Below are 24727 nucleotides of genomic sequence, written 5' to 3'. Positions count from 1 at the left end.
ATGTAGCTGAATAACAGGCCTAAAATTTATTTCTTATATTATTCTCTGCTTGGGACCTTTAAAAATGCTTCCTTTCTGACCGTGTTAACCCAGTGATGCAGGAGAGACCCCATCTGTTTTTCACCTTCTACTTCCCTTTCTTTCTCTTCCCCCATGCCTAGTAAAGACTAAACCTCAGGAAAATGAGCAGAAAAAAAAGAGAAATATCTATACTGACATTTTAGAAGGAATATCATACCAACTCTCTACATCTGGAGAAATAAAAGCCATTTATATGTGACCCGATATTTTTTTCTCTGTAGTGAAGTTAACAAGAACTTTTGCCTTCCATTGCTTAAAAATACGTTCAGCAAATTGTAAGCAAATGATATTAAAAGGAACATATGATCTAAATCTGAATTTTCTTGTACCACTGGAGAATTCCAGCCAACTATCTGCTTGTGGCTTTGGGTTTCCAGTTAAGCGATTCAGCAAGCAAGCCCTATGATTAACTCCATTTTTAGAAGTGGTGTGGATAGATTTTCCAGTGTCAAAACTGCAAGCAAAAGAAGAAAATGTGACATTTAATGAAATTTGCTTTTAGCAGCAGAACTTGGCTTTTTCTCTTGGCATAACTGTTTTTGGAAACATTTAAAGTGTAATAAGGCTTAATACTAATGTTAAAAGCCCAGGTAACAGGCAAATAGCACATATGCAGGACAAAAAATACATTGAGCAAAAAGGTTTGTAATAATTAGTCTACTCAAACATGTTAGCAAAGGAACTCCAACTATCTGTTTGAGTTTCCGTCTCATGATTTTCCAGCAAGAGCCTTAGGAAATGTTGCTTATCTCTTTAAACAAACCATTTTGTGTTTTGGTATGAAGTTTCCAAGCAAGGAGTTTCCTGTGACGACTATTCCTTGTCTTTGGGCATTCTGATTTGAACAGTCTCCTTAGACTCAATTCAAGGTGTACTTTTCATAGTGTCACCTCATGATTCTTAATTATACCTCAGCGGTCTATGCATTTGGCACGCAATACTTTGTTGCCCCTATTAAAACAACTCTCTTGTTGCGCTCAGCCATACTGAGATTATTTTCGTGATTCCTTTTATTCTTGCCTTGGAGAGAGGATCGTCCCTCACCCGGCAATTTTTATTCTCTGTACTTGGCTCTTGCAAGTGAACATCTTCCTACTAATGCGATGTTCAGTTAAGAATGCCAGATTCCAGATCCTGTTACATGGATTTGATGTTTTGATGGTTCTTCAAAGCTGTCTTATTGCAGTATAACAAAAATGCAAACAAAAAACACAATAGGAACAAAATGCAAAATAATTTCCAAGAAATGTGGTAATCTGTTCAAATTTCTACTAGGTTTAAGTCACTTTGTATGGGTCTTCTGATCTAATAGCCCTACCGCGATTAGTGTTCCCATTTTTAGATAGTACCGAGGCATTAACTTTTTTCCCCAAGGTTTCTGCTAAAATCTGTGGCAGGTCGAGGTCTGAATGAGGAAATCTGCAGAAAATATTGCAGAACTGGACTATTTGGGGTAACCTGCGGTAAGGACGGCTGAAAAATAGAACCGCTTAATCCAAAGCGGAGAAAGAGGAGGCAGCAAATCCAGGGGCGCTCCCGAGCAGCCGGACAGCCAGCCGGCACCAGCCTCCCACCAGCTCCCACCGCTGCAGGCGTCTGTCAGCGCCACCGCACTACTGGGAGCCCAGTCTCAGCAGGACTCCGCTTTATTACTGTCATTATTTAATTACAGTCTATCTGTCACCATTCACTTAAATCATTCCGTAGTGTTGTCTGCACTTATTTTCCACAAGGTACCTTTTCTCTGAGCTCTAAATACTAAAGTACCTTCAAACTCTTTTTAAAAAAATCACTTTACCTAATTTCTTCAAGAAATTCTAGAACAACACTGTTTTTCTTTCCAGGGTGAGTTTTGATCCATCTATTCACACTTCTTTTTCTGCAGCTCTACTTTCTGAGCAGTATTTGGACACTGGGATATAAAACCAGCTTGCACTGAGTGTGACTATAGAGCCTGTATCTGCTGCAATTCACATTGCTATTCATTTTGTCTTATTTTCATAGAATAATATCATAGAATCATAGAATGGGTTAGGTTGGAAGGGACCTTAAAGATCATCTAGATCATCAACCCCCCTGCCATGGACAGGGACACCTCCCACTAGACCAGATTGCTCAAAGCCTCATCCAACCCGGCCTTGAACACTTCCAGGGATGGGGCATCCGCAGCTTCCCTGGGAAACCTGTTCTAGTGCCTCACCACCCTCACAGTAAAGAATTTCTTCCTAATACCTAATCTAAATCTGCCTTCTTTCAGTTTAAAACCATTACCCCTAATATTATCGCTACGCTCCCTGGTAAAAAGTCTCTCTCCACCTTTCCTGTAGGCCCCCTTTAGGTACTGGAAAGCTGCTATAAGGTCTCCCTGGAGCCTTTTCTTCTCCAGGCTGGACAACCTCAACTCTGTCAGGATGTCTTCATAGCAGAGGTGTTCCAGCCCTCTGATTTTAAATGTCCTGAAATAAAATCTTAAAGAATTTTAAAATGTTTATCTAGCAATTTATAAAATATGCAAACCCTCCACCAGGCATACTGACTAATCCTAATTAAAATGCAGGTCCGAGATATTAGTGGAACACCTTTCTTTCAGGAAAAACTAAAATATAAAAATGAATGTAAGATCATGGTTGAGAAGCAGACTGCTTCCAGAGAAGGAAAATCCAGTACACGGAAAGAGCTCAGCCACATCCAAATTCAGTTCGATGCCGTTATCAGAAGTGGTCAAATTGCTTACATATTCTTTCTGAACTAGTGCTGTGATAAAGCAAGTACGTAGAAAAAGAGGTAATTCCTCAAGCCTGTAATATTCAAATCAATAACCTACAGTACTGATGAAAGCACAGAGAATCCAGAAAATAGGTATGTGTTCCCCAGGGCTAACAGTAGTATGCATTGGGAAGCTTCCTGGCAAACGCAGCCTTCTGAAGAATCACCATGTAGCCACAATGATGATAAACACTTGGCACGGTCACAGAAGGTATGGTTACACGTACCGTGTGCTTAGTGGCAGAGATCTTTGGCAAAGAGTGCCCCAGCCAGAAGCTGACAGGAAAAAGCAGTTGTGGTTACATCTGGCTACCCTCCTGTCCTAGAGAAAGTGGCACAGAAGGTGGCCCAAAGAGCCAGGAGGTGATCATCATGACAGGAGGAGGTCATATCCCTCAGCATCACCCCAGCATCACCCAACTCATTAAGTCTTTTGCATAACACGGCTTAAGACGACTTGTCTTCAAACAGCGTGTCTTCCAGAAAATGGATAAGGGCTGTGGACAGAAAAGTCCAAAGAGAAGAAGGTGTATAGCCCAAACTATAAAAACCCTGCACACAGAAGTTCAGATGGTTTGTTTCACCAGTACGAAGTGCACACATAGATATCTACAAGAAATCAAGGCCAGCTTCAGAAGAGAGTGGACAGGAGGCAGCTGGACAAGAAACTGCAGTTGTCTCTTTAGGCAAGCAAAGTGTCTTCCAGTGTTGCTCTAGATTCCCTATGCCAATGAAAGCTCCATGAAAAAAGACATAATCATATTTGACAAGCAACATTTTTTTCTCACACTGTTGTAAAATTCCTCTAATTGTAATAAAAAATTGCTGGCAATAAATCACATGAATTATACTTCCAATTTGTGTTGGGGTGTGTTAGCAGCAATTATCACTTAAATTATGGCGTGTATTGTTTAAAGCTTAAAAGCTGAAGGTAGTAGGAGCTTCAGAGCTCTAAAATTTTTCTACTGTTTTGTTTTTTTTTTTTTTTTTTAATTGTTTCATTGTAATCCTTTCCACTTCAGCTCTTTCTATTTCAGTTCTTCACATTCTGGGTGTTTGGATTTTTTCTTTTGTATTTGCATTTTTTGTGTTGTGTTATTTTGTATTGTATTTAGTTTCCCAAATTTGCTAAATTTTCTGATGCTTCCACTTCCGTAGACTTCTGCCTGATGTATCAAGGTCTAACTCATGACCTGGGTTCTGGAAATCCTTGCTACAGCTTTGCCACATACAACCAACAACCTTTAAAGGGAAAGAAGAAGGTCAGGAGCTTGCCTTGGAAGGGCGCCGAGACTGGAATATCTTAAGTATATGCGCTCATACTGTATTTTACTTTATACTGATTGTAGATCCTGAGCACATTCACTGAGTACCTGGTATGTCAAGAAAGATAATTCTCATCACTAGTCCAAAACAAATTATAATCTACAATAATGGATCGTTTGGGGCTTATTTTCCTTGATTTTTAGTACATTATTTTAATGCTATATTATATTATTATAATGCCTAATAACATTACCTAAGAGGGCTGCCTGACGCTCTGCTTTGTAAGACTGTGTTTCCTTTTTACCATTACTAAATTCCACCCAGTGGTGCTGAAATTTTCCTTCCAATTTTTTTTTTTGAGGGGAAATTGGTCAAGTGTTGATGAGAAAGTGGCAGACAAATGTATATTTTTCCACATTTAAAGAAAATCTGGAAGCTGTTTTTTGGATACTCTAGGGACTCATATTTTGCAGTAGAAAAGTGGAATTTAGCCAAGTGCCTGCAAAATGCCTTTTTTTTTTTTTGCTGATTCTGTGAACATCTTCATATATTTCAAAAAGTTATAAGCTTAGGGCAACCTCAAGTCAGTCACCTCATGTATCTGCATTACTGAAAAAAATATTAAGTGATACTATGTTATGTTTTAAAAAGCTGCATCCTTGCTCAGGGTCTCAGAGGTCTCTGAGGAACAAGCCCCTGTCAGGGGGATATTTGTCTCATTCACTGCAGAAGGTGGGTACTGAATCAGGCAAAGAACTACGTAAATGTAAAAGTGCTTCTGTCATCAGGAACTGGAATAATATTTGCCCAAGCTGCAGAGCACCTGATATTGAACTAGACGCTTACACCAACTTTATCATATGTCACTAATTACGCGTTTCTCATTCTTGAGGTATCCACCCTGAACAGCTGTTGCTTGAGCCATGTGGGCATCAGCACTTACAAATACAGATTAATTCAGAACATCTGGGCAGCTACTGGATGGATCAAAGGTCCATCAGATCCATTATTCTGCCTCTAGTTGTGGCCAAAAGCAAACGTCGATGGAAGAGGGTAAGAGCAAGCAAGCAGAACTGATACCATCTCAGTGCCCAGCCCGTCAGCGTTCTCTCACCCTTTCATGAAAACTGTGCTCTGAATATATGAGTCAATCTATGACAAGCAGATCAAAAAAAGGAAGTCTTAGACGTCTCATTGTGGATACTCAATTTAGGGAATACTTTCACTTTAATGTCTGTGTTTTAATTCTCCTTATGATAAGTAAGGATGATAGTACTTCCTCATATCACATGGGTGATATGAAAATTAATTTAATCATCTCTGAGAAGCAGTACGGTATCATAGTGATGAATACCACAGAAAAGCCAATGAAAGCACTATAACTACTTTTCCAATAGGTCTGAACAGCAGGTTGTCAATAAAGCACATGGCCGTATAGTGAGCAGCAATAAAATAATAGCATACTGAATATCTCATTAATTGAGTTGCATTCATTCCGTGCACAAGTGAAGTAAAAGCACCATGGAATCTTATAGGTAAAGCCTTTATCAAATTATTTACACACAGGACTAAAACAAGGTTGCTAAGTCAATTGTAATGTTGGCATTTCCTTCTTTTGTGCTTGACTTTTCAATCACCATAACGTGGATATGAGGTTATTGGGTATACGTTTGTGCACGTCAGAGACATGGCCCAATCTCTCTACACCGTTGCATCTGCTGTTGTTTTTCTCCAATTTTCTTTTTCAGCCTACTGTAGCACTATCAACAGCCATTACTGGTAGGCCACCAGAAATTTCAGACTTCGATTTGCTTTCCAATGTATACAGATGAACAAGTGCACACTCCATTTTGGTTATAATGCACATTTGATTAACCTCATCTTCTGCAGACTTCAAGATCAATGTAACATCTCGTTCATAGTCTCGTTATGATTAACTACTATCCTAAGCACGTTCTCAGAAAAACTCTAGTGCTCCTGTATTGTCTACAAAGTTTCTATAAGAAACCTTAAGATCCCGACTGCACACATGACTGTTGGACTCTGAAAGCAAAAGCTAAAAAGCAAAAGCTATAGTTATAAATACAGTGCTTTAGCTATTAACAAAATAAAGAATATATTATGAGGTGTAAAATTACTACACATATTATGCAACTCCCATTTGGTGAAATATGTAAATGACCAGAAGTCTATGAGTTCTCAAGAACTATTCACAAATTAACTAGAAATAAGAAAAAACACAAACACTAGCTGCTGCAGTCTTCAAATGCTGCACACACAGCTAAGCTAAGCGTGCCTCACCAAAATAAGTCTTTCTCTGTGGAGAAACGTGGTAACAGAAATATCAGTTTACAGTCTTTACTTGTAACAAGGCATTTTTTCCAGTATTAAACAAACTTGGAAGCAGCTTTGATGTTGTGGGTTGAAACAAGAACTGAAAAAATATACACTTTTTTATAAATGTGAGTGATCTGACAAGCCAAAGCTGTTAAAAATCACTGTGTATTGCAAAACAAAAATCAAGCATTCTCCTCACAAAGCAATACCAAAGTGTTCTACTAAAATGTACAACTCGGCCTGCCCCATACAGAAATATGCATCTATAGAACTATCAGTACATTCAAGGACAGCTCAAGCTTCTCTCATCAATTACAAAGTTATCTGTAAGCACAAGCCAATTCCAGAGAATGAACTTTGTGCTCCAGTTTGCATTAAGAATTTGGGAGAGGAGCAGACTGATTGCTTACTGCTGTGCTCGTCCATCAACCATCCTCCCTGCTGGAACTGCTCCTCTGCTGCCTTTCTCCATCAGGCAAAACGTGCTGCCTTTCCGCATGCTTTCTGCAAGCCCTCCCTCTAACACCAAAGGACTGCATGTGTAAACCACCAAAAGCATTGCAAATTTTGGCCAAGTCACAGCAATTGAACTACGGAGTTTATTTGGATGAAACTATTAAAATGCCATCTTTTTACAAATAGAAAAGAACAAAATCAAGCGCATAAGGGCATCTTTCCAATTAAGTAATTTCCCAGTTTCAGGAAAATTTGTGTATGATTTATTTTACTTTGTGGAAAAAAAAAAAAAAAAAAAAGAAAAGCTGTTTTGCAACTTGTTTCCAAAAGTCTATTTTCTTGATACCGATGTCATTACTAAAATTAGGCCAGGACACGCCACAATTGCTGGCGCTGAGGAGGTGATTATATCACTCTGGAAACATTGCAAAACGTGCAATCCAAGAGACCAAGAAGGAGAAATGCCAGCATCTAGCACCAGTCCCTACAGCTGAAAAAATGTCACTGTAACATTGCTGCTTTTGGAACAAGATTTGTCTCCATCTATTTTCCCCTGACATCTGGTTATTTCATCCTGTGAAGTGTTCCCAGGAGAACCAACAATTTTGCCAAACAAAAAGTACTTTTCAAGGAGTTCTTTTCAGCAAAACTCAAGCGAAGCTCTGCTAAGCTGAACACACACGTGGCCGGGTGGTTCTGTGCCCTCCCCACCTGGCACCATTGTAGCTGCACCATCCATCGCCATGTTTAGCCTATGATTCTGGAGCAGAACTCATGGTCAAAGTCTTTGGCTCTCAAGGAGAAACGCTAAGAAGACGTGGGGCCCCTCAGGCAGCCAAGGGAGGGACACTACTGGTTTACTCTATAAGCTATCAGGAAATCTTTTGTTTCATTCTCTTCTTTTGCAGGAATGAAGTAGGATAAGAGGACACAAACCGTTTTCTTTCACTGGATGAGTCATCCTCAGTGAATCATTTTATCCCCTTCTGTGCTTCCACTTCCCTACCTGCAAAATGGGCACTGTGTAAAGTGCTAAGAGCTCTGGTCATGAAAAAAAAAAAAACAACAAACTATTTTGTATGTGCTAAAATTAGTATTACTGGGAGTAATAGTAAGACTGGTAGAAATATCGGAAACATTGCTTTTTGAGAACCTATCAAAAGTGAATTTGGGTGGGAAAAAGAGAAATTTAGAAATTTTACTGGTTTTCCTCATAGGAAATCTGTGAAGGGATAGGAAGAATAGAAGCAAAGAAATACTTGCTTATTTACTTGTTTTGTTATATTTACTTTTCAAGACCTTTTCATCATTAAAAATGGAGTGGAAGAATACATTAGAACTGGTATTTCTGTAACATTTGGAAAGAAATTGAGGGAATAATGGCAAACAAAACCCCAAGGAAAAAAAAAAAAAAAAAACAAAAAGAGAAAAAAAAATCACCAAAAAGTTATTGGAAGAAATTTTATGAAAAAAGTTTAGAAAAGAAAAAATAAAATATTTTTCACTTCAGGTGAGAAGTTAGTTAGATTTTTTTTTTTTAAAATGTGGCTTTTATTTTCTGTCCACTCTATACTGTACTTCTGTAATACACAGACAATCATTATGAACTCTCCTTTCAGGAAGAATGAGATTATCTTTTTTTTTTTTAGAACAAGAAAAAGGACTATAGAATTAAAAAAAAAAAAGTTAAATGAGAGTAATTATTGCAGCAGACGAAACACTACTGAGGTCTAAATGAAAAAAAAAAACTTGACAGTGGCCAAATACGTGCTTGGCATACCCTACTATACAGCCCTGCCAGGACGGCATGTGGGCGAACATCTCCTCTTGGGAATCTGGTAGTTGTGTCTTAAGGGAGCCTTGACAGTACATATTTTCCTGTACTATTGGTTTTTCACCCCCTCCAGCCATGACTCTTTGCAAGCAGATGAGAACCTGCCCATCCATGAGAAAGACATGCTATTAAAAACGATAGCGTGAGTGAAATACCAATACAGTTTTCGCTAATAAACTTAAGTGTCAACATACCAGTTCAACTTAGAAACAGTAAGCATACATTTACACAATATTCACGGGTTTGTACAATTTCAGAGATTTCTACAAGGATGCTTGAGACTTGAAGCATTCCATTAAAATAAAACAAAATCCTCAAGGAGTATTTAAAGTAGAGAAGAAAGGAGGGGAAATCTCTGCTTGTACTTCAAATATTAAACTTCATCCAATTCCCTGAGACCCGAGAAACCAAAATAACCAATAACGGGAATATCTGTATATTTTTAATCTTCGTGAACTATTGTGTTACACAGAAATGTTTGTGATTTTCTCTATGTTCATCCTTTACGGAAAGCTGGATTTAATTTCTTTTCCAAACTGCTGCAATAAAGAATATTGCACAAGAGCTGACTGTGCAAAACTAAGTATTGGGAAATGGGGCCTTTTCTTTTGCTTCAATGAATACAACGGCTGAGGCTCACTTAACATTAAAAGAACTAAGAGGTAACTCTGAAACCAGATGCTGGTCCTGGGCCGCACAGAGCTAGTACAGCGATGTCAAAGAGGTTCAGAAGGCGGCTCTCAAAATCATTTGTTCACCAGGATTATTATGATAAAATCCATAACTTGTTAGAGAATATTCACACACTTAGAGAGGAAGAGCAGCAGGCAAAGGTGGAATGGACTCGACATGTGTATGGAGAAGGGGGAAGCAATACAACAAAGGATCCTTATCCTGCAAACTCATTGTTTTTAGCACATAACTATCTCTAGCAAACAAAATTCTATTTACCAATACTTTTCATGAAAGACTGATGAAAAGGGATGTGCTCATGAGCAAAAGTACATTCCAAGAGCTGCTAGCCCTTAGATTTTCTTCTCCAGTTAAAAAGCAGCAGTGGATTTTTAATTAATATTATCATTTTATTACTATTATATTTCAATAGTCTCTTCAAGGAGTTTTGAAAGTAACTGGAAAGTTACTGGAAAGTAACTTTTTCTTCATTTCTTCATTCTGGATTTCTAATAGCCAATGAATATTTAAATTAAAATAAAATCTTATTATGAGGCAAAAGCCCAAATATTACCATGATTAGTATCTGAAACAGAAAAATTGGAGAGAGCAGCTGGTCTGCCTTAATGACAAAAGAGTTACAGTGTTTTGCTTTCAATTACAAGGAATTAAACTGGACTTCTATTTCTAGTACCAGCAACCACTAAGAAAATAACTACTGGTTAGGAAATCAATTGATTTTAGGTGATTAAGCAAAATGTTCTGAAGAGCTGCTAGAAACTGAAAAATGCATGCTTCCCACCCATCTAAAACCATGTAATGATACTGATAGCATAAATACAAAGTTATATTTTAATGTTTTACTATTATTTTACAATAAATAATTGTAAGAAAGTTGTAAATGCACAATAGCAGTAAGAAAGTCACAGGGTCATCTTACTGATACAGGGGGGAATGCATTTCTGAGGTGGAAAAGCTGTTTGGACAAGATTAAAAGCTGTGATGGCTTTACAAAATGTCATTTCCTAGTTATTCATTTCCAGCCTTTTCCAAGAATGGAAATTCCAAGAAGAAAAATACATTGCTTCACAGCTGTGAACACCCTGCTTGCCAAAAATGCAAATGTAATCACTGTCTGTGAAACAAAGACAAATGATGGCTTTGCTGATAAATAAGTAAGGACTTCATGGAAACGTAGACCTCTAGAGCTGAAAGTCAGATTCATTTGGAAGGCCTATCTGTGCATATGCACAACAGCAAGAACATCAGTTATAAACTGGCTGGTACCATGAGAAATGTAGTCATGAGACAAAATCCTTTTAATAGGCGATTGTGGCATTTGAGTTGCCACCAGTGCTAAGACCATATGAAGGCTGCCGCCACCACGAGGGGTTCAAAGAATGCTTCCTAACATTTTTCCAGCTCAAATCTCTCGGCCTTGAAAAATGGAAAGCATATGTCAGGAGTTAAGTCGCTAATCATAGTGCTACCAAGCATAGAAACAGTGTCTGTGCCTGTATCGACTGAGTCACTTCGTATGTTTTCTCAGACGTCCTGGACCCTACGTGGCACTGAACCTTAATGGTCATTTCACTCATACCGAAACCTAGGCAAGCATGGGTCTTTCCTTAATAGTATGACATTCAGAGCAGACGGCACTGAGGTCACTATCACAGGACAAGAGGGACACTAAAACAAAGATCAAACCAGACATTGGCTTGGCCAGTGTTTCCAAGAGGATAAATCAAAAAATAAACTTCTGCAGACTAGGCTGGAAACGGCACAGCTTCAATATCACTGAGCCAGCCAGAATAATTTTCAGGCTCATTAAAAAAGGGCATCTGAACAGTTTGCTTGAGAACCGACAGAGAATAGGTTGACATTTTTAAAAGTATCTAATTACGCAATTGTGGTGCCTACCACTAATCACCAGCAAGCTTTGAACCAGGGGTCCCATTGGCTTTGATCCATGTGTTCTCTTACTATGCCTTCCAAAAATATTCTAGCTTTTAAGAGATCCCTTATGCTGTGTGTATTTCCATTTGAATGTTGTAAATTTTTTCCCTCTGTGTCTGTTACTCCTTGATTCTTGGCAGATTTCCTCTATATGCGGGTACAAATGAAAGATTAGTATCACAGTGATTTCCTCTGATAACAGGTAACAGCAGTTATAACCGGGTATACAGCTCTACGGTCCTCCGGTTCTAAATCACCCATTTCTTTCTCTTGTGAAGCTTATCGGTACATTTTGAACTGATAGCAACTTAAGGCAGACAAAAGTATCAAATCATAATAAAGAGGGGAAGAAGGTAGCAATCTGGTCAGCTCTTTGGACACTGACTGTCATCTGGAGCTAGTAGAGCAGCTATCAAAATGGGCAGTGAACAATGAGCAGTAATACTGAAACTTTGTTTTTTGGGATACTTACAGCGCAAGTTTTGGTGTATCATGAGCTGCCGAGGAGGGAAATATTAAATTTCAACTTTTAAAAGTCTGTTTGCTAAAGCACAAGAAAAGAACTGAAAATTATGAAAGGTGATCTAAAAGTGGATCTACAGTACTCAGTACTTCGTGGACAAAACAGCCAAAATGTTCACTATGCAAGATGTAAACCAAGGAGCAGCCAGAGTGACTTAAGCAGAATGTTTTTTTCATTGTTGCAGAAAAGGCACACGTCCACTATCTCATTATCTGATTCATACAGAGGTTTACACTGTAGAATAAAGACAGAAACGAAGTCAGGGAAACATCATTGTTTTCCATTCCGAAGAGAAGCAAATCACCATAGTTCCTGACACACACCCAATTCCTCTTTTCAGCACTATTTTGTAGAAAGAACACAGTCAGGTCTGGTTTGACTTTTTCAGAATCTCTGAAAAAAATAAATTGTGAAACAGTGGGTATTAAAGGGTAAATAAATCCAAAGAAATTTAGAGAAGAAAGGAACAAGAGCCAGAATATGAGCCAGGCAGGAAAAGCTATCCAAACCCAATTGTCTGCAGCTGTAAATAAGCATTTGGTTAATTTATGCTATAGACTTTCTTCCATTTAAATGAACAGAAGATTTATTCGCAAATAAACAAGATGCCAGGAATGGACTGAGCAGCGTCTATTTGAAACAGCAGCCTGTATTGCACGTATTGTTTGACATCCAGGTGGCTGAATGATTGCCAGAGATAATAAGAACAGTAGGAAATCAAATTATTATAGAATTATAGGATATTTCAACTTCATAATTCAGTACTGTTTTAAGACTAAAGTAATGTGAAATTGAAGGAGACATGAAGAAAACCTGAAACTCATCTGGAAGCATTAGCAACATCTCCGTAAATGTCCCTTTCAGCCTAGCTGCCTAGCTACAAACTGCTTTCAAGCTGTACTTTACAGAAGCATGCTCAAATGGAGCAGTCCTTTGTACATTTTTAACTGCTTTCACATCAGTGAATATGTTTAGAAGAAAACTTGTGTTACAATGGAAGCGGGTGGAAAAGGGGACTTGGTTCTCCAGCATCAGCAAGGGATCCCTTCAGGGCCTTAGTTCCATTTCCAGTCCGAAAGAACGTATGGTTGGGTTTCTTTACCTTTTCTGTTACTGACCTTCTTAGGCTAACTCTGTGTGTGTTTCTTTTTGGTAGCCAAAAAAGTATGCAAGGACAGCAACAAGGGACTAATATGGCCTCCACTAGTGAAAAACGTCTGCCGATGAGTATAACCAGAACATCTACCAGCAGATGTCCTGACGTTACTGTTGTTCTTTTGTGACTTGACGCTTTTGTTTGTTGTAAATTTTCATTTGTCATAAGCGAACATGTTCCATTTTACCATTATTGAGTTTGTCAGAGCTAGCTTAAATAGCGGTCTTACACTCTTTCTGCAAGCGCAGGCCCGCTAACTTTTACATGTTCACCTTTTCTTCACCATATTTCTGTCCATAAAATTCCAGCAAATATGCCAACAAAATGCCAAAATACCTGCCAGCATTTTTTTTATGCCGTTTCAGACTTAACAGACTAAAAATGATGACAAACTGTATACAGGAATTGGACGAGATCCGTCTAGCATTTGTGAAATGGTATTTCAGTCTATCAGACATCCTTCCTCTGTATTTCCTTTTTCCTATGTACGTTGCAACCCCAGCAGATAAAGGCGTTATCGCACCATCTTCATGCAAAGCATGAAAAGTAAATATACACATGAATCAAGAATAAAAAATAAATACACAAACCAGAAAGATGGTTCTTGTTTTCTAAAAAGTTGCCAACATCGCTTGGCAAAACTTGAAAAAACGTTTGTTTATAGATCACGCAGGGAAGATTTACAGCACAGATTTGCACAGATGTCTGAATGTGGAGGCCAGGCCCCCTGGCAGTCCCTGGAGAGAGAGCTCAGAGGAAAGCTGGGAGCACCTGCCTGCGTTAGGATGTCACTCCTGATTTTCTGAATGGCCTGCCAGACCCACGCCGTTTCCTCTGTCGACTATACAAGCATGGGTGATTGATAGAGTTGACTTTAAAATGGTGAGATTTTAAAATGAAACTACAGAGCTTTTTCTCACCTTTTAATTTTTGAAACTTCTAATTCAAATTTACAGCCTTTTCTGTCATCATTAAATCTTTTATTTTTACATGTGAGAGCTGAGAATTTCACATGACTATAAGACTTGGGTATATATAAATATTGCTGGAACTATGCCAAGTGGAAAATAATAGAAACAGATACAATTTTATGAATGAAAAAAACTTGACTGGCACAGAAGTTAGCATGGGAAAAAGAAAATATTATTTACACATACAATTTAATTCAGACACACCTTAGGATGGCATGAGATGATAGTAGCAGTAAGACTACAAACTGTTAAGACAAAGGTGGTCACTTATGGAAGTATGATGCACCCTCATTTGGTCATACACACCATAAGGAGTACAGGCTTTATCACACTGTGGCTTCTCACATTAAATATGAAGAAACATAACTTTTGAGCGCTAAATCAAATTTTTGGCACCCTGGACACACTTGGAAAATACAGAGATACAAAAGAGGAAAGTGCAGGTTATAGTACAGAATACATACGATATGTTGTATGTAGATATATACACATCCACAAAAGCACATTTGGCTGTTTACAGGCATCGCAAGTCTAAAGTGCAAATAACCTAAAGGGATTAAGCTGTTTACAAAATAACTGGATATGTGATATGGCAATAACTGTGTAAACAGTGTAGGAGATGTTGAACAAGGAAGGATGAAAGCTTCAATAACACAATTATGCAACTTCTCAGTTTTAGGTGTAGAAATTCCTATTTTATATCTGGAAGTTTTGAAGGCAAAAACTGAAACCAAGTGTTGTGGTTTTGTTTTTTTTTTTTTTCACGAAATGAACTTAACGTAATGAAAATATCTGTTTTGTTGCAGTCACGAAAAGGCAAATTTTCATGACATTCAAATGAGGAAAGCTATTTCAAAGTCAGTTGGAAAGGAAGATTTAAATGCAAATAAGGAAAACAAAAAAGGCACAAAAGAAAAAAGGGGGGAAATAAAAGTAAAGTAGCTGCAGAGTTGGATCCCAGATAATAAGGGAAATGTATAGGGGTATAACAAGAGGAAAACAGATGTTGGCTAAGTCAAGGAAACATCACATGTCAAATGACAGCACTGCTCACAAGCTTCAAATCACTAAATATGGAAATTTCGGAGACAATAAAGATGAATATAAAGCTCTAAGAAGGAAGATGATCTTATGCAACTGATCCTGTGTAGGGGACGCCTCAGGGCAGCACCAACCAAGAAGCTTCTGTAGCGACTGGCTGTTTTTCCTCTATATATACACCTCTTGGAACGAATTTCCTAGAAGAGCTTGCTGGAATCTGCCCTGATGTTTGTGTGGGTGGATGCGGTAAGCAGCTATGAGATGTAGTGCGACACCATGTGTAGTTAGTCACTGGGGTTCAGAAAGCAGCGTAGCCATGTCACCGTGGTGGAGGTCTAACTGGCCTTGGTGCAGCAGCATCCCACCAGCTACCAAGGCTGCACAGCGGGCCCCAATGTGGAAGTCTTTGCCACGTGTTGTCTTGCGCTCCTCGTATGTAGCACCAATGTCCTTCTTTCTTTGAAACATTTATGGGTACATGTTATAGAGCTATTTGTTTGTAGGGTCTTACATAATTACACATGGGAATTTCTTCAAAATGCTGATAACTAAACAATATAATTTCACTAAAACTAAAACTTTTCACACACACAAAACCTATTATTATTATTAAAAGAAATTTAAGGATGAACTTCAGAATTATCAAAACTTTTTTTCATCAAAATAAACCCCTTCTAGTCTGACATAAGTTTTTATTCAAATATTTGATTTGAATAATAATTTTAAGTTATTAAATTGAAGCAAAGCATCATGAAACTACTGAAATGAAATTTTTCAACTGATCTGTGCTGAATCTATGTTTAGATCTCTGACAAAGACAGTTATTTATACTTCTGCAGCCATCTTCCTTTTTCTAATGCTTAACGCTTTCACAGAAGGGGAAAAGTCTCTCTTAAATATCTATAGAGAAAAGTATTTTTGACTTAGTGCTTGAGGTTTTGAGCGTATTAGTGTTAAATATCACCATCAGGTGCTGATATAAAACTAGCAAATGAAATGGAGAAGAAACAAATTTAAATCATTAAGTTCCCCTCTGTGCTTCTTGAGTGCTGAAAACACAGGTCAGATGAGCAAAATCACCTTCTACCATTTAGCTCATAAAGCTGTGCACTGTCTTTTTATACATAACAGGTTTGAAAAAGTTTCATAATTTTTGATGAAAGAAAAAATATTTAGAAGATCATATACTATAGCCATGTCATGCACCTATTTAAGTCCTTCATACACACACGTTCACAGTAACACCAAGGTCAACAAATAAAGGAGTGCAGAAACTCACTTATGTGTTTTATAATATGACTTAAAAAATGTGCATATTAGTCTTAATTAAAACCCACCACAGATGAAATCTGATGGGAATCACAAGAATGAGGTTGAGTCATTTGTGCTGCCATTAGAATGATGACGTCACTGCTTAGTGACTTCATGTATGTGAACTGACCACGCTTTGAGCACAAGGTTTTTTCAACATTACATTCAGCCTAAGTCAGTGGTTTATTCTTGCTGCTGTGTCCCAAAACATTATATTCTGTTCTGGACTTCCCTTGTTTTACGTGAATACTTCCCTTATATTATAAAACAATGCTACAACTACTAAATATTAAAGAATGCATTCAGCATAAGCTGTTAGATGCCTTAGAAAGAATTAATCATGTTAAATGTGTGTGTTGCAGGTACCCATATACAAGTTAGATTCCATTTATATGTATTACTTATATTCAGTGGAACTTTTGTTGATAAAATCAAGAGCACATCTCCTCCTAAGGCAGATGTCTAAAATGCGTGATGTAATTCATACCTTGAAAACAAGTATTTCTTGATTACTAGTTCAGGTATGGCAGACATCTGTCTTTAGGTGAGCTGAATCCCGTCTGCTCTGCCTTACACTGTACTTGTGCTTCTCAGGAAATTGTGTCGGAAGAAAAGTGTCCCTTACCTTGGAAAAAATTGCAACCAACTAGTTCAGCCATGGTGTAAAGGAAGGGAATAAAAGGGAAAGGACTTCTACCAAGGCATCTCAACATTGATCCAGGCTTGGGCTACCTCCTATCCTCAGCTGAACCAGCTGTAAATGGGCTTTTGGTCATTCAGTCTGAGCTGTAAAGTGAGCTCCCCATGAAGCTTGCTGACCTCTCCCTTACGTTATGCTAGGGATAGACACTGAAGTGCCTTGTCTCCACTGCCCTCACGGCCCAGTTACCGGACAGAGCTTTGTCCATGACCTGATAATCTACAGATGTGCACAGAAAGAAGGTGTGAGAACAAACTCTGCTGTAAAGACAAGATTATATCTTCATGAAGATCGAGAGCAGACTGTTTGTACACTAAAGTGAGTGGCAGAGAACTACATCGTGTGCTTGCATGCAGGAAAGAATATTATGTGTGTTCTTCTGGATATAGCTTGAAAGAGAATGTGTCTGGGGAAGTGCCCTTTCTTTGCTGGAGTCAAACTTTGCCATTGGTTCTGTCTGGCATGGTGTGCAATATTTTTGTTTGTTTAAAAAACATTTATTATTTCAAGACAGAAGTTCTTATCACATTCATGTTAAAGTATTGGATTTTACATTGGCAAGTCTAATACTTCTGCTATAAAAAACGCAGAGATGAGACCATGCTAAAAGATTATATTGGCAAGAAAAAACAGTGAAAATTTTCTAAAATCACTGACTTAACTTAAAATGGCAGTCAAAAAAGCTAACAGCATACTGGACAACAAAGGTAATGAGAAAAAAAGCAGGCATAATTTTACCACTGTATAAAAACCTTAGTGTGTTCATGTCTTGAGTAATGTGTGCAGGCTGGTCTCTGTATTTCAAGGACACGGTGGTATTTGAGGAAATACAAAGAACGGCAGCTAAAATGATCAAAGGATGACACAGCAGTCTTTTTAGGAAAATCTAAGAAGGCTACAACTTCTTAGTTTCTACAGGAAAAGGCTGAGGAAGTTATGACTGAGCATAACAAACTCATGAAGTTGGTGGATAAAGTGAATGTAGAATCATTCACCAAATGCCACAGTGACAGAACTAAAGGACACTCGTTGAACCAGTAGGACACCACTTTAAAGCACAGTAAAGAAAGTGTTTTCCTACGTAGTCAGAAAGGTTGCCAGAAGGCTGTGGAGGAAGACAGCATCAGCATATTCAAAAAAGAGATTAGACAAATCCATGGGCAGCAGGTCCTTAGAAGGATTATAAAGGGAACAGGCAAGGATGAACCCTATAGCATCCCTAATACAGCACTAGTATATGCTGGGCAATATGATGGGAACAGTCTGCAGAAATTGGACAGGCTTTCATGTTCTCCTGTTGCTGCAGGTGAAGACAGAATACTACATTAGCTAGACCATTGGTCAGGCCCAGTAGGACCTGTACTATATTGCTAGAAAACAGAATATTTGATCACCTCAAACTCCACCCTTAACTCACTATAGAAAATAGCATTTGTTGCTGTTTCATTTTGTAAAAATAACACTGTTTAACATATCAGACTCTGGAAAATACTGCAATGCTGACTACGCAGGCTTCCTCATTAGCACTGACACTGGCAGAATAAATAAAAGCATATATGCCACCTCAAATTTCTATGGTTGTCATGATTTGAGGCCCATACTGCTTATGAAAGCCTATTTTGCTAATGAAGTCACCTATGAATTCCATCAAAGACAGACTTCATGCAGGAAAGGTTATCTCTAGCTGGCAGGCTTTGTTCAGCATTCAGAAATCCCCTAATTCTGTGCACGATATTCAGTACTTCAGCATTCCCATGAGTTTGGACACTGTGCAGCTTGCATTGAACTTTCCCAAAGGACTGTATTCAACATCTTCAACTACTAAAAATTATGTGAGGCCCCAAACCTCTTTTCAAGAGTAGTTTCATAAGCTGTAGCAACAGGGGACAGGTAATATCGCCAACAATGACAACAGGCACTTGCCTCCCACAAATAATCATAATACTGGAGAGGAAAAAAAATTCATCCAGTACAAGAGCAAAACCCCTTAACTATTCAACAGCCAAGTGGTATGCATGCTGTTAATATTATTCACCGTTATATTTACATACTGTTCTCTGCCCTGTAGACAGGCAGAGACAGGCAGACTCCTTCAAGGAATACCCTTTGCTCTCGATCTCCCCAGCACTGGGATTCCCAGTCTGAAAGTCAGCAGTTACTTCAAAAATAGGTCTGATGCCAATAACCTAGAGGTATACGACTCATTCAATAGCATTTATTATATATATTCATCATGTTTATACTGGAAATAGGCTAGCACCAAGTGATCAACCAAGCAATTGAACTGTTTTGTGGTGGCAAGTCTCTAGGCAATGTGATGTAGCCACAGCTTCCTCCCACCAGACGTGGGTACCAAAAAAAACTGGTCATGCTCACAGCAGTTCTCCTTTGTGGCACCTTAAGCAGGAAGCCTGTGCAGCTACCTCAGGTCAGCATAGCTGGATCTCATCCCATTCTTCTGTCCTAGCTCTTCTGCCCCAGAAACAACACTACTCACTGATGTCAGGCCACAAGAATTTTCTTTCTCCGTTCATAGAATCATAGAATCATAGAATTGTCTAGGTTGGAAGAGACCCTTGGGATCATCGAGTCCAACCATCTACCCTACTCTACAAAGTTCTCCCCTACACCATATCTCCCAACACCACATTTCTTAAACACATACAGGGATGGTGACTCAACCACCTCCCTGGGCAGTCTTTTCCAATGCCCGACCACTCTTTCCGTGAAAAATTCTTTCAGTCTAAATCTACCCTGTTGGAGCTTGAAGCCATTCCCTCTTGTTCTGTCTGTTCAATAAAACTTTTACTTAGCATCCCTATTGTGTTCTACATATTAAGGGTACAGTCATGAAAAACTCATCCAATAGATCTGTTCCGCTTATCTATAAATATGTTACAGACTGAGAAAGTCATACTTGACAACATCCTTCAGCAATTTCCAATCTACTGAACTTCACGATATTGTAGACAAGCAATATCACCCACTTCTGGAGTTAAATAAGAACAGATGAATTGTTCTACAGAAGACGAGAGACTGAATCATCAAAGGTCTCTGCTTTTGGGGGCATCAGGGAGGCTGGGATGTGCCCTTTGCAGCTCAGCCAACTCTAAGTTCCAAAAAACAGGAAAGCACAAATTGGCATACGTTACAAAAAAAATAAATGAAGACAGAGGAAGGCCAACCCACAAAATAAACAGATAACTACCAACTCTAGACACACCACGCAGATAGGATTGTGGCAAAAAGCTGACAATACTCCTGAGGCGTATTAGCTCTTTGGGCTAATTATCCGTATCATGGAAAGATAAAGAAGTTCTAAAATCTGATCAGCTGCACCTTTTCAGACAGTAAGCTCTTGTCCAACAACCCTGGCTGCTTGCTTGACTTGCCATCATTTCCTCTCTTCGACTTCCAAAATTTTAATTCAGTTCCTATGAAATAGTATTTTTTTACAAGTTCAAACCTTCCCATTATTACAGAAGAAAAAAAACCCACCTGAAACATGACAGTTTTTGTGAACACTGCTGCTCTACTTTTCAGTGGCAAACAGTCAAGACAGTGGAGTCACATTCTCATTTAAATGCATGTACTTCCTGCCCCAGCCAAGGTTTTACCTTACAGTGAGTTTCCTTACTACCTTGTTATTTCTTCTTAGGAATAACAAGACAAGTCAATCATCTTCACTGAGAAGTCTGCACCATCATTTATCCCTTCTAGGCTATTTCTCAGAAATGTTCTGATTCACAACCACTTCACAATCACATCCTGAAGTTAGGAATGAGTAGGAACGAGTGACAGAATTGAGCAGCATTAACTTCACAGGTAATAATCCTTAAATAAGTCACCTTCTTATTTTGCTTAAATACCAACCATCTGCTTTTACTTCAGTCACTATAACGTCACGAGCAATTTTCCAAGGTGCATCAGAAAGAGGTTTGCCTAAAGACCCTACTGCCGTGCCAAGCAGCAGCCAGCCCTGACAGTGCAGACTTTGCAAGGCGAAGCATCAGCGCAGCCTGGGCTCACCTGCACCTCCTCAAAGCCAGCTGGTACACCTCTGCACACTACCAGTGGGTGCTTCGTCACATTTGTGCTGGAAAGAGTATCACGCTTTTAGCACATACCCTGGAGTTATTGCAACTTTTGGACAGCGGGTGAGTGTGATTTCAGGGAAGCAGGAGCAGAGGTTTGTCTGCCTTGTCTCTAAGTCTGTACCACCCTCTCACTGGTGTCCGCATGTTGGGAACCTGGTTTCTGTTCTTCATGGGAACTTGGTCCCCATGGGAAACTGCAATGCAAGGACATACTGGGACCATTTCTCTGAAACCCTTGCAAGAGGGATATCCATACTTCAGTTCAACCCTGTCACTCAGTCCCTGTGCTCCCGGGACCCCCAAAACCCCCCTGTGGCTTTTCTTGTCATGTTCTCCCACCTTCTCCTTCCCCACAGTCACCCTTGCTCCTCCAACACACAGCAGGATTGGGATGCTATCAGATAAAGGAGAATTACATGCTGTAGCTCTTCCTGCCTCCCTGCCTGAACATCCATCAGTGCTCCTGACTTCATCACGTTACTTGTCCCTAAGCGTTTTGGTGCTGTTGAACACTGTGGCCAGACTGGAGTGTTGCTACTCTGCCCCACAGAAGTGCAGGGAGCAGCCCTGACAAACCCACGGGCTCCCGAGTTTGGTGATTAAGAACACCAACTGAGGTCATGCAGGTGATTTGGACACCAGCCCTGCTCCAGCCCACCACGAAGTTGGCTTGGTTGGGCGGAGTGGGTAGGGGGAGCTGGCCTGAGCTGCCACCTCCCTGGAGGTGGCCGGGAGCTGAGCTCGGTGCAGAGCAGGGCGGCCGGCAGCTCCCTCCCCTTCTCTCCTCCCTCAGCACTCCAGTTTCCCTCTGGTCTCTGGCTGGGGCAGGGCTTGCCTGGCTTTGCTCCACGCTGCCAGAGAACAGCATGCAACTTGTCTAGCCTGCCTCCAAGGATCTCCCCCAGAGCCACCTCTGAGCTCAGGCCACGTTTCCAAACGGCAGGGTAGCAGGGGGCTCTAATTCCCAATTAGCAGAACAGGTATTCTCACTAACAGACCAAGGTTATAACTAAAGGCACTGGCAACAAAAGGAGGCAAGCAGGTATTTTAGACGGAATACTGGGTGGTCAAATCAGCCTGCATGTCTCAGCTACAAGGATTTTTTTTCCTTGGAACAATTTCTCTCTTTCCTGCAAGAACCAGTGGAAGCAGTCAAAAAACAAATAATTGAAAGGCAGAAGAATTAGTCAGAAAGATACTGATTTATTTGCACAGTTGTACGTAATATTTAAGGTATGTATGTTTTAGCTCACTACTGTGCATACACCCTGCACAGTGTAACACTTTAGCAATATTGTATTACTTTATTACATTTTAATAAACATATAGAGCCACAACTAACTGCAGTTATTTCAGCAAAACTCTTAGCAGTTTTGGAGAACAACTGGACTACTTTTCAGCTTGAGTAGTGTAGTATTTCATTTTCTTTCAATATGAAATGGTTTCAGTAAAGGATAACTGGAAAAAAATTACTAACTGTTTTAACGGTAGTACCGACATGGCTTTAACTCAGAACTAAGACTATTTGAAACAAAAAGTTTTTAATAGGCTAATGGTCAATTAACTTGATCTATTTACTCACAAAGAAATGTATTTAGTTACTTGTCTATCCCACAGCAACACATTAGCCATTTATTTCTAAACAAAGGCTATACTTTAAAATACATCATTTTATACCAGTTATTTAACTGGTAGTTTTGAACAATTAGTCTATAAAGTATTTATTAAAATGGTGGTTTTATTGAAAACACAGAGAGAAGAAAAAAATGTGGGAGCCATTAAAAGAGAAGGGGGAATTTATCTCACACACCTAATAGAAACCTGTCCTGTCGGTGTCTATTAAGCTATATAAAGCATGAAGTTCTCTCAAGAACAAATAATTAATCAAAAGACAGAATTTTGCTGACTGCTAACAGAAAAAATCTGCAAGAAAATCATACACACAGATCACTATTACAGTCTGCTTCTACTTCTCTGAGCCTCCGAGAGGAGGGGAAACACATACAGCAAACACAGCAGTCTCACACATGCCACTATAAAGTCTGTCTCCTCCCAGGACACTTATCTCTACCAGTCAGACTATTTATGCAGCAAAACTATATGTAAGTGTCCCAAAATAGCTCAAGCAAACTATAGCTTCATTTTACCCTCCAGCCTCCAGAACTGCAAGCTTTATATTATAACTTTGTTCCTGAAATAAACCTACTGAAGATTTTTAGAAGGTAACTCTAAGTGTAAGGACCGAACCTGACTACTGAACGGGGTAAGGGTATGTAATTGGTTAAAACAATGTATGTAATTGGTTCTCATTAAAAAAAATCCTACACACAGTATGGTACAACAAAAAGCTATATTATTTTGTTTCTTACTATTAATTGTGAAACTCAGCAGCTGAACATCTTCAATAAGCATGCAAAAATCTATCAAGTCAAAATTAAACCCTGTGACTTTCCTGGGACACGTCTGTGTGTCATAATAGGAAGGGGAGCTTGAAAGAAACAAACCAAACACATTACCACATTGCGTCGGCAGTCCTTAAGGAGCTGGTAGATCGGGATCTTGGCTTCATAACAATGCTCATTTTGAAAAATTCCTTCAGTGTTTCTAGCAGTCAAATATCAGTTGTCCTTACAAAGCTCATTCTCAAAGCACTCCATTTCAAAGATTTTTTTAAAATCCTCTGATTTTTAAAACCCTTGAAATCCGTCTCCTGTAATAATCCAGGCTGTGGAGGAAGAATTCTAACACGCTGCAACTCCTTCCTTTTTCACGCTGAATTTACTCTAGCACTGTGCTGTTCGGAAATGACAGTGCTTTTCTCTTCTGTCTTGTATTGCCCTGGGAGGAACTAGTCTATTTTGAATCTATTCTCCCTGCAGGTCACATGGGAACGAAGGCAGCTGAAAAGAGTCTCTATCTCTTTCTTGCAGTTTGATAACAACAGGTTTAAAGGTCAATCACTTTTTTTAAAAAAAAAAAAAAAAAAAAAAGGAACAATACTGATGGATAATAAATGAAAGGAAAAGATGAATGTAAGTTACGGTATCATTAGTGAGTTTGCAGGGAATTTCCACTTAAGAGACGTGCTAGATAAATTAGTCTCAGTGGAGTAAAAAAGGAACAAAGATTTTTCGTTCCAAGTTAACTAAAAGCCTTACCTAGAAATGTAATTCCTCCCTTTTTTTTTCCCCTAACCCTTGCCTAGATACTGTGAATAAGTACTATTGTCTAACTTCACAAAACGGAAAGTATTCCCTTTCTGAAACATTCAAAACACTGTAGGGAAGTTAAGTAAAAATAAAATTCCTTGTTGACTGTTAAAGTCAAACACACATACAGAGACCTATTGTTATAAATCACTGAAGGACAAAATATCTCAGCTAAAGAACTCTAACATGATGTCCTCTTTACTATTCTGCAGAAGGAGATCTTTTCCCATTACAATAAGTACTCTGATAGCTTATGCACTACAAACAAACTTGTATTTATATTTTCTAGCCAAAAACTTATCATAAAAGCTTTGAGAGTTAATTCTTTATAGGAAATATAAGTGTAAGCAT

General features: G+C 39.0%; 1 protein-coding gene across 7 annotated transcripts in view; it reads right to left on the bottom strand.

Moving 5' to 3' along the window:
- PDE4D (phosphodiesterase 4D) overlaps positions 1–24727 on the bottom strand; it is a gene marked incomplete at its 5' end in the record, with an annotated part of 552125 nt that overhangs the window by 133181 nt on the left and 394217 nt on the right. The window contains one exon of one of the 7 annotated variants that reach the window (XM_082497093.1): positions 23684–24060. The exons of the other annotated variants lie outside the window; for them this stretch is intronic. Coding sequence (XP_082353219.1) covers positions 23684–23748 — 65 coding nt within the window. Of the gene's footprint in view, positions 1–23683; positions 24061–24727 lie in introns of those variants that run through there. 7 annotated transcript variants of the gene reach the window in all.

The sequence above is a fragment of the Vanellus vanellus genome (assembly GCF_965231255.1).
Source record: "Vanellus vanellus genome assembly, chromosome: Z".
NCBI lineage: Eukaryota > Metazoa > Chordata > Aves > Charadriiformes > Charadriidae > Vanellus > Vanellus vanellus.
This window is presented reverse-complemented; position numbering and strand designations above follow the sequence as displayed.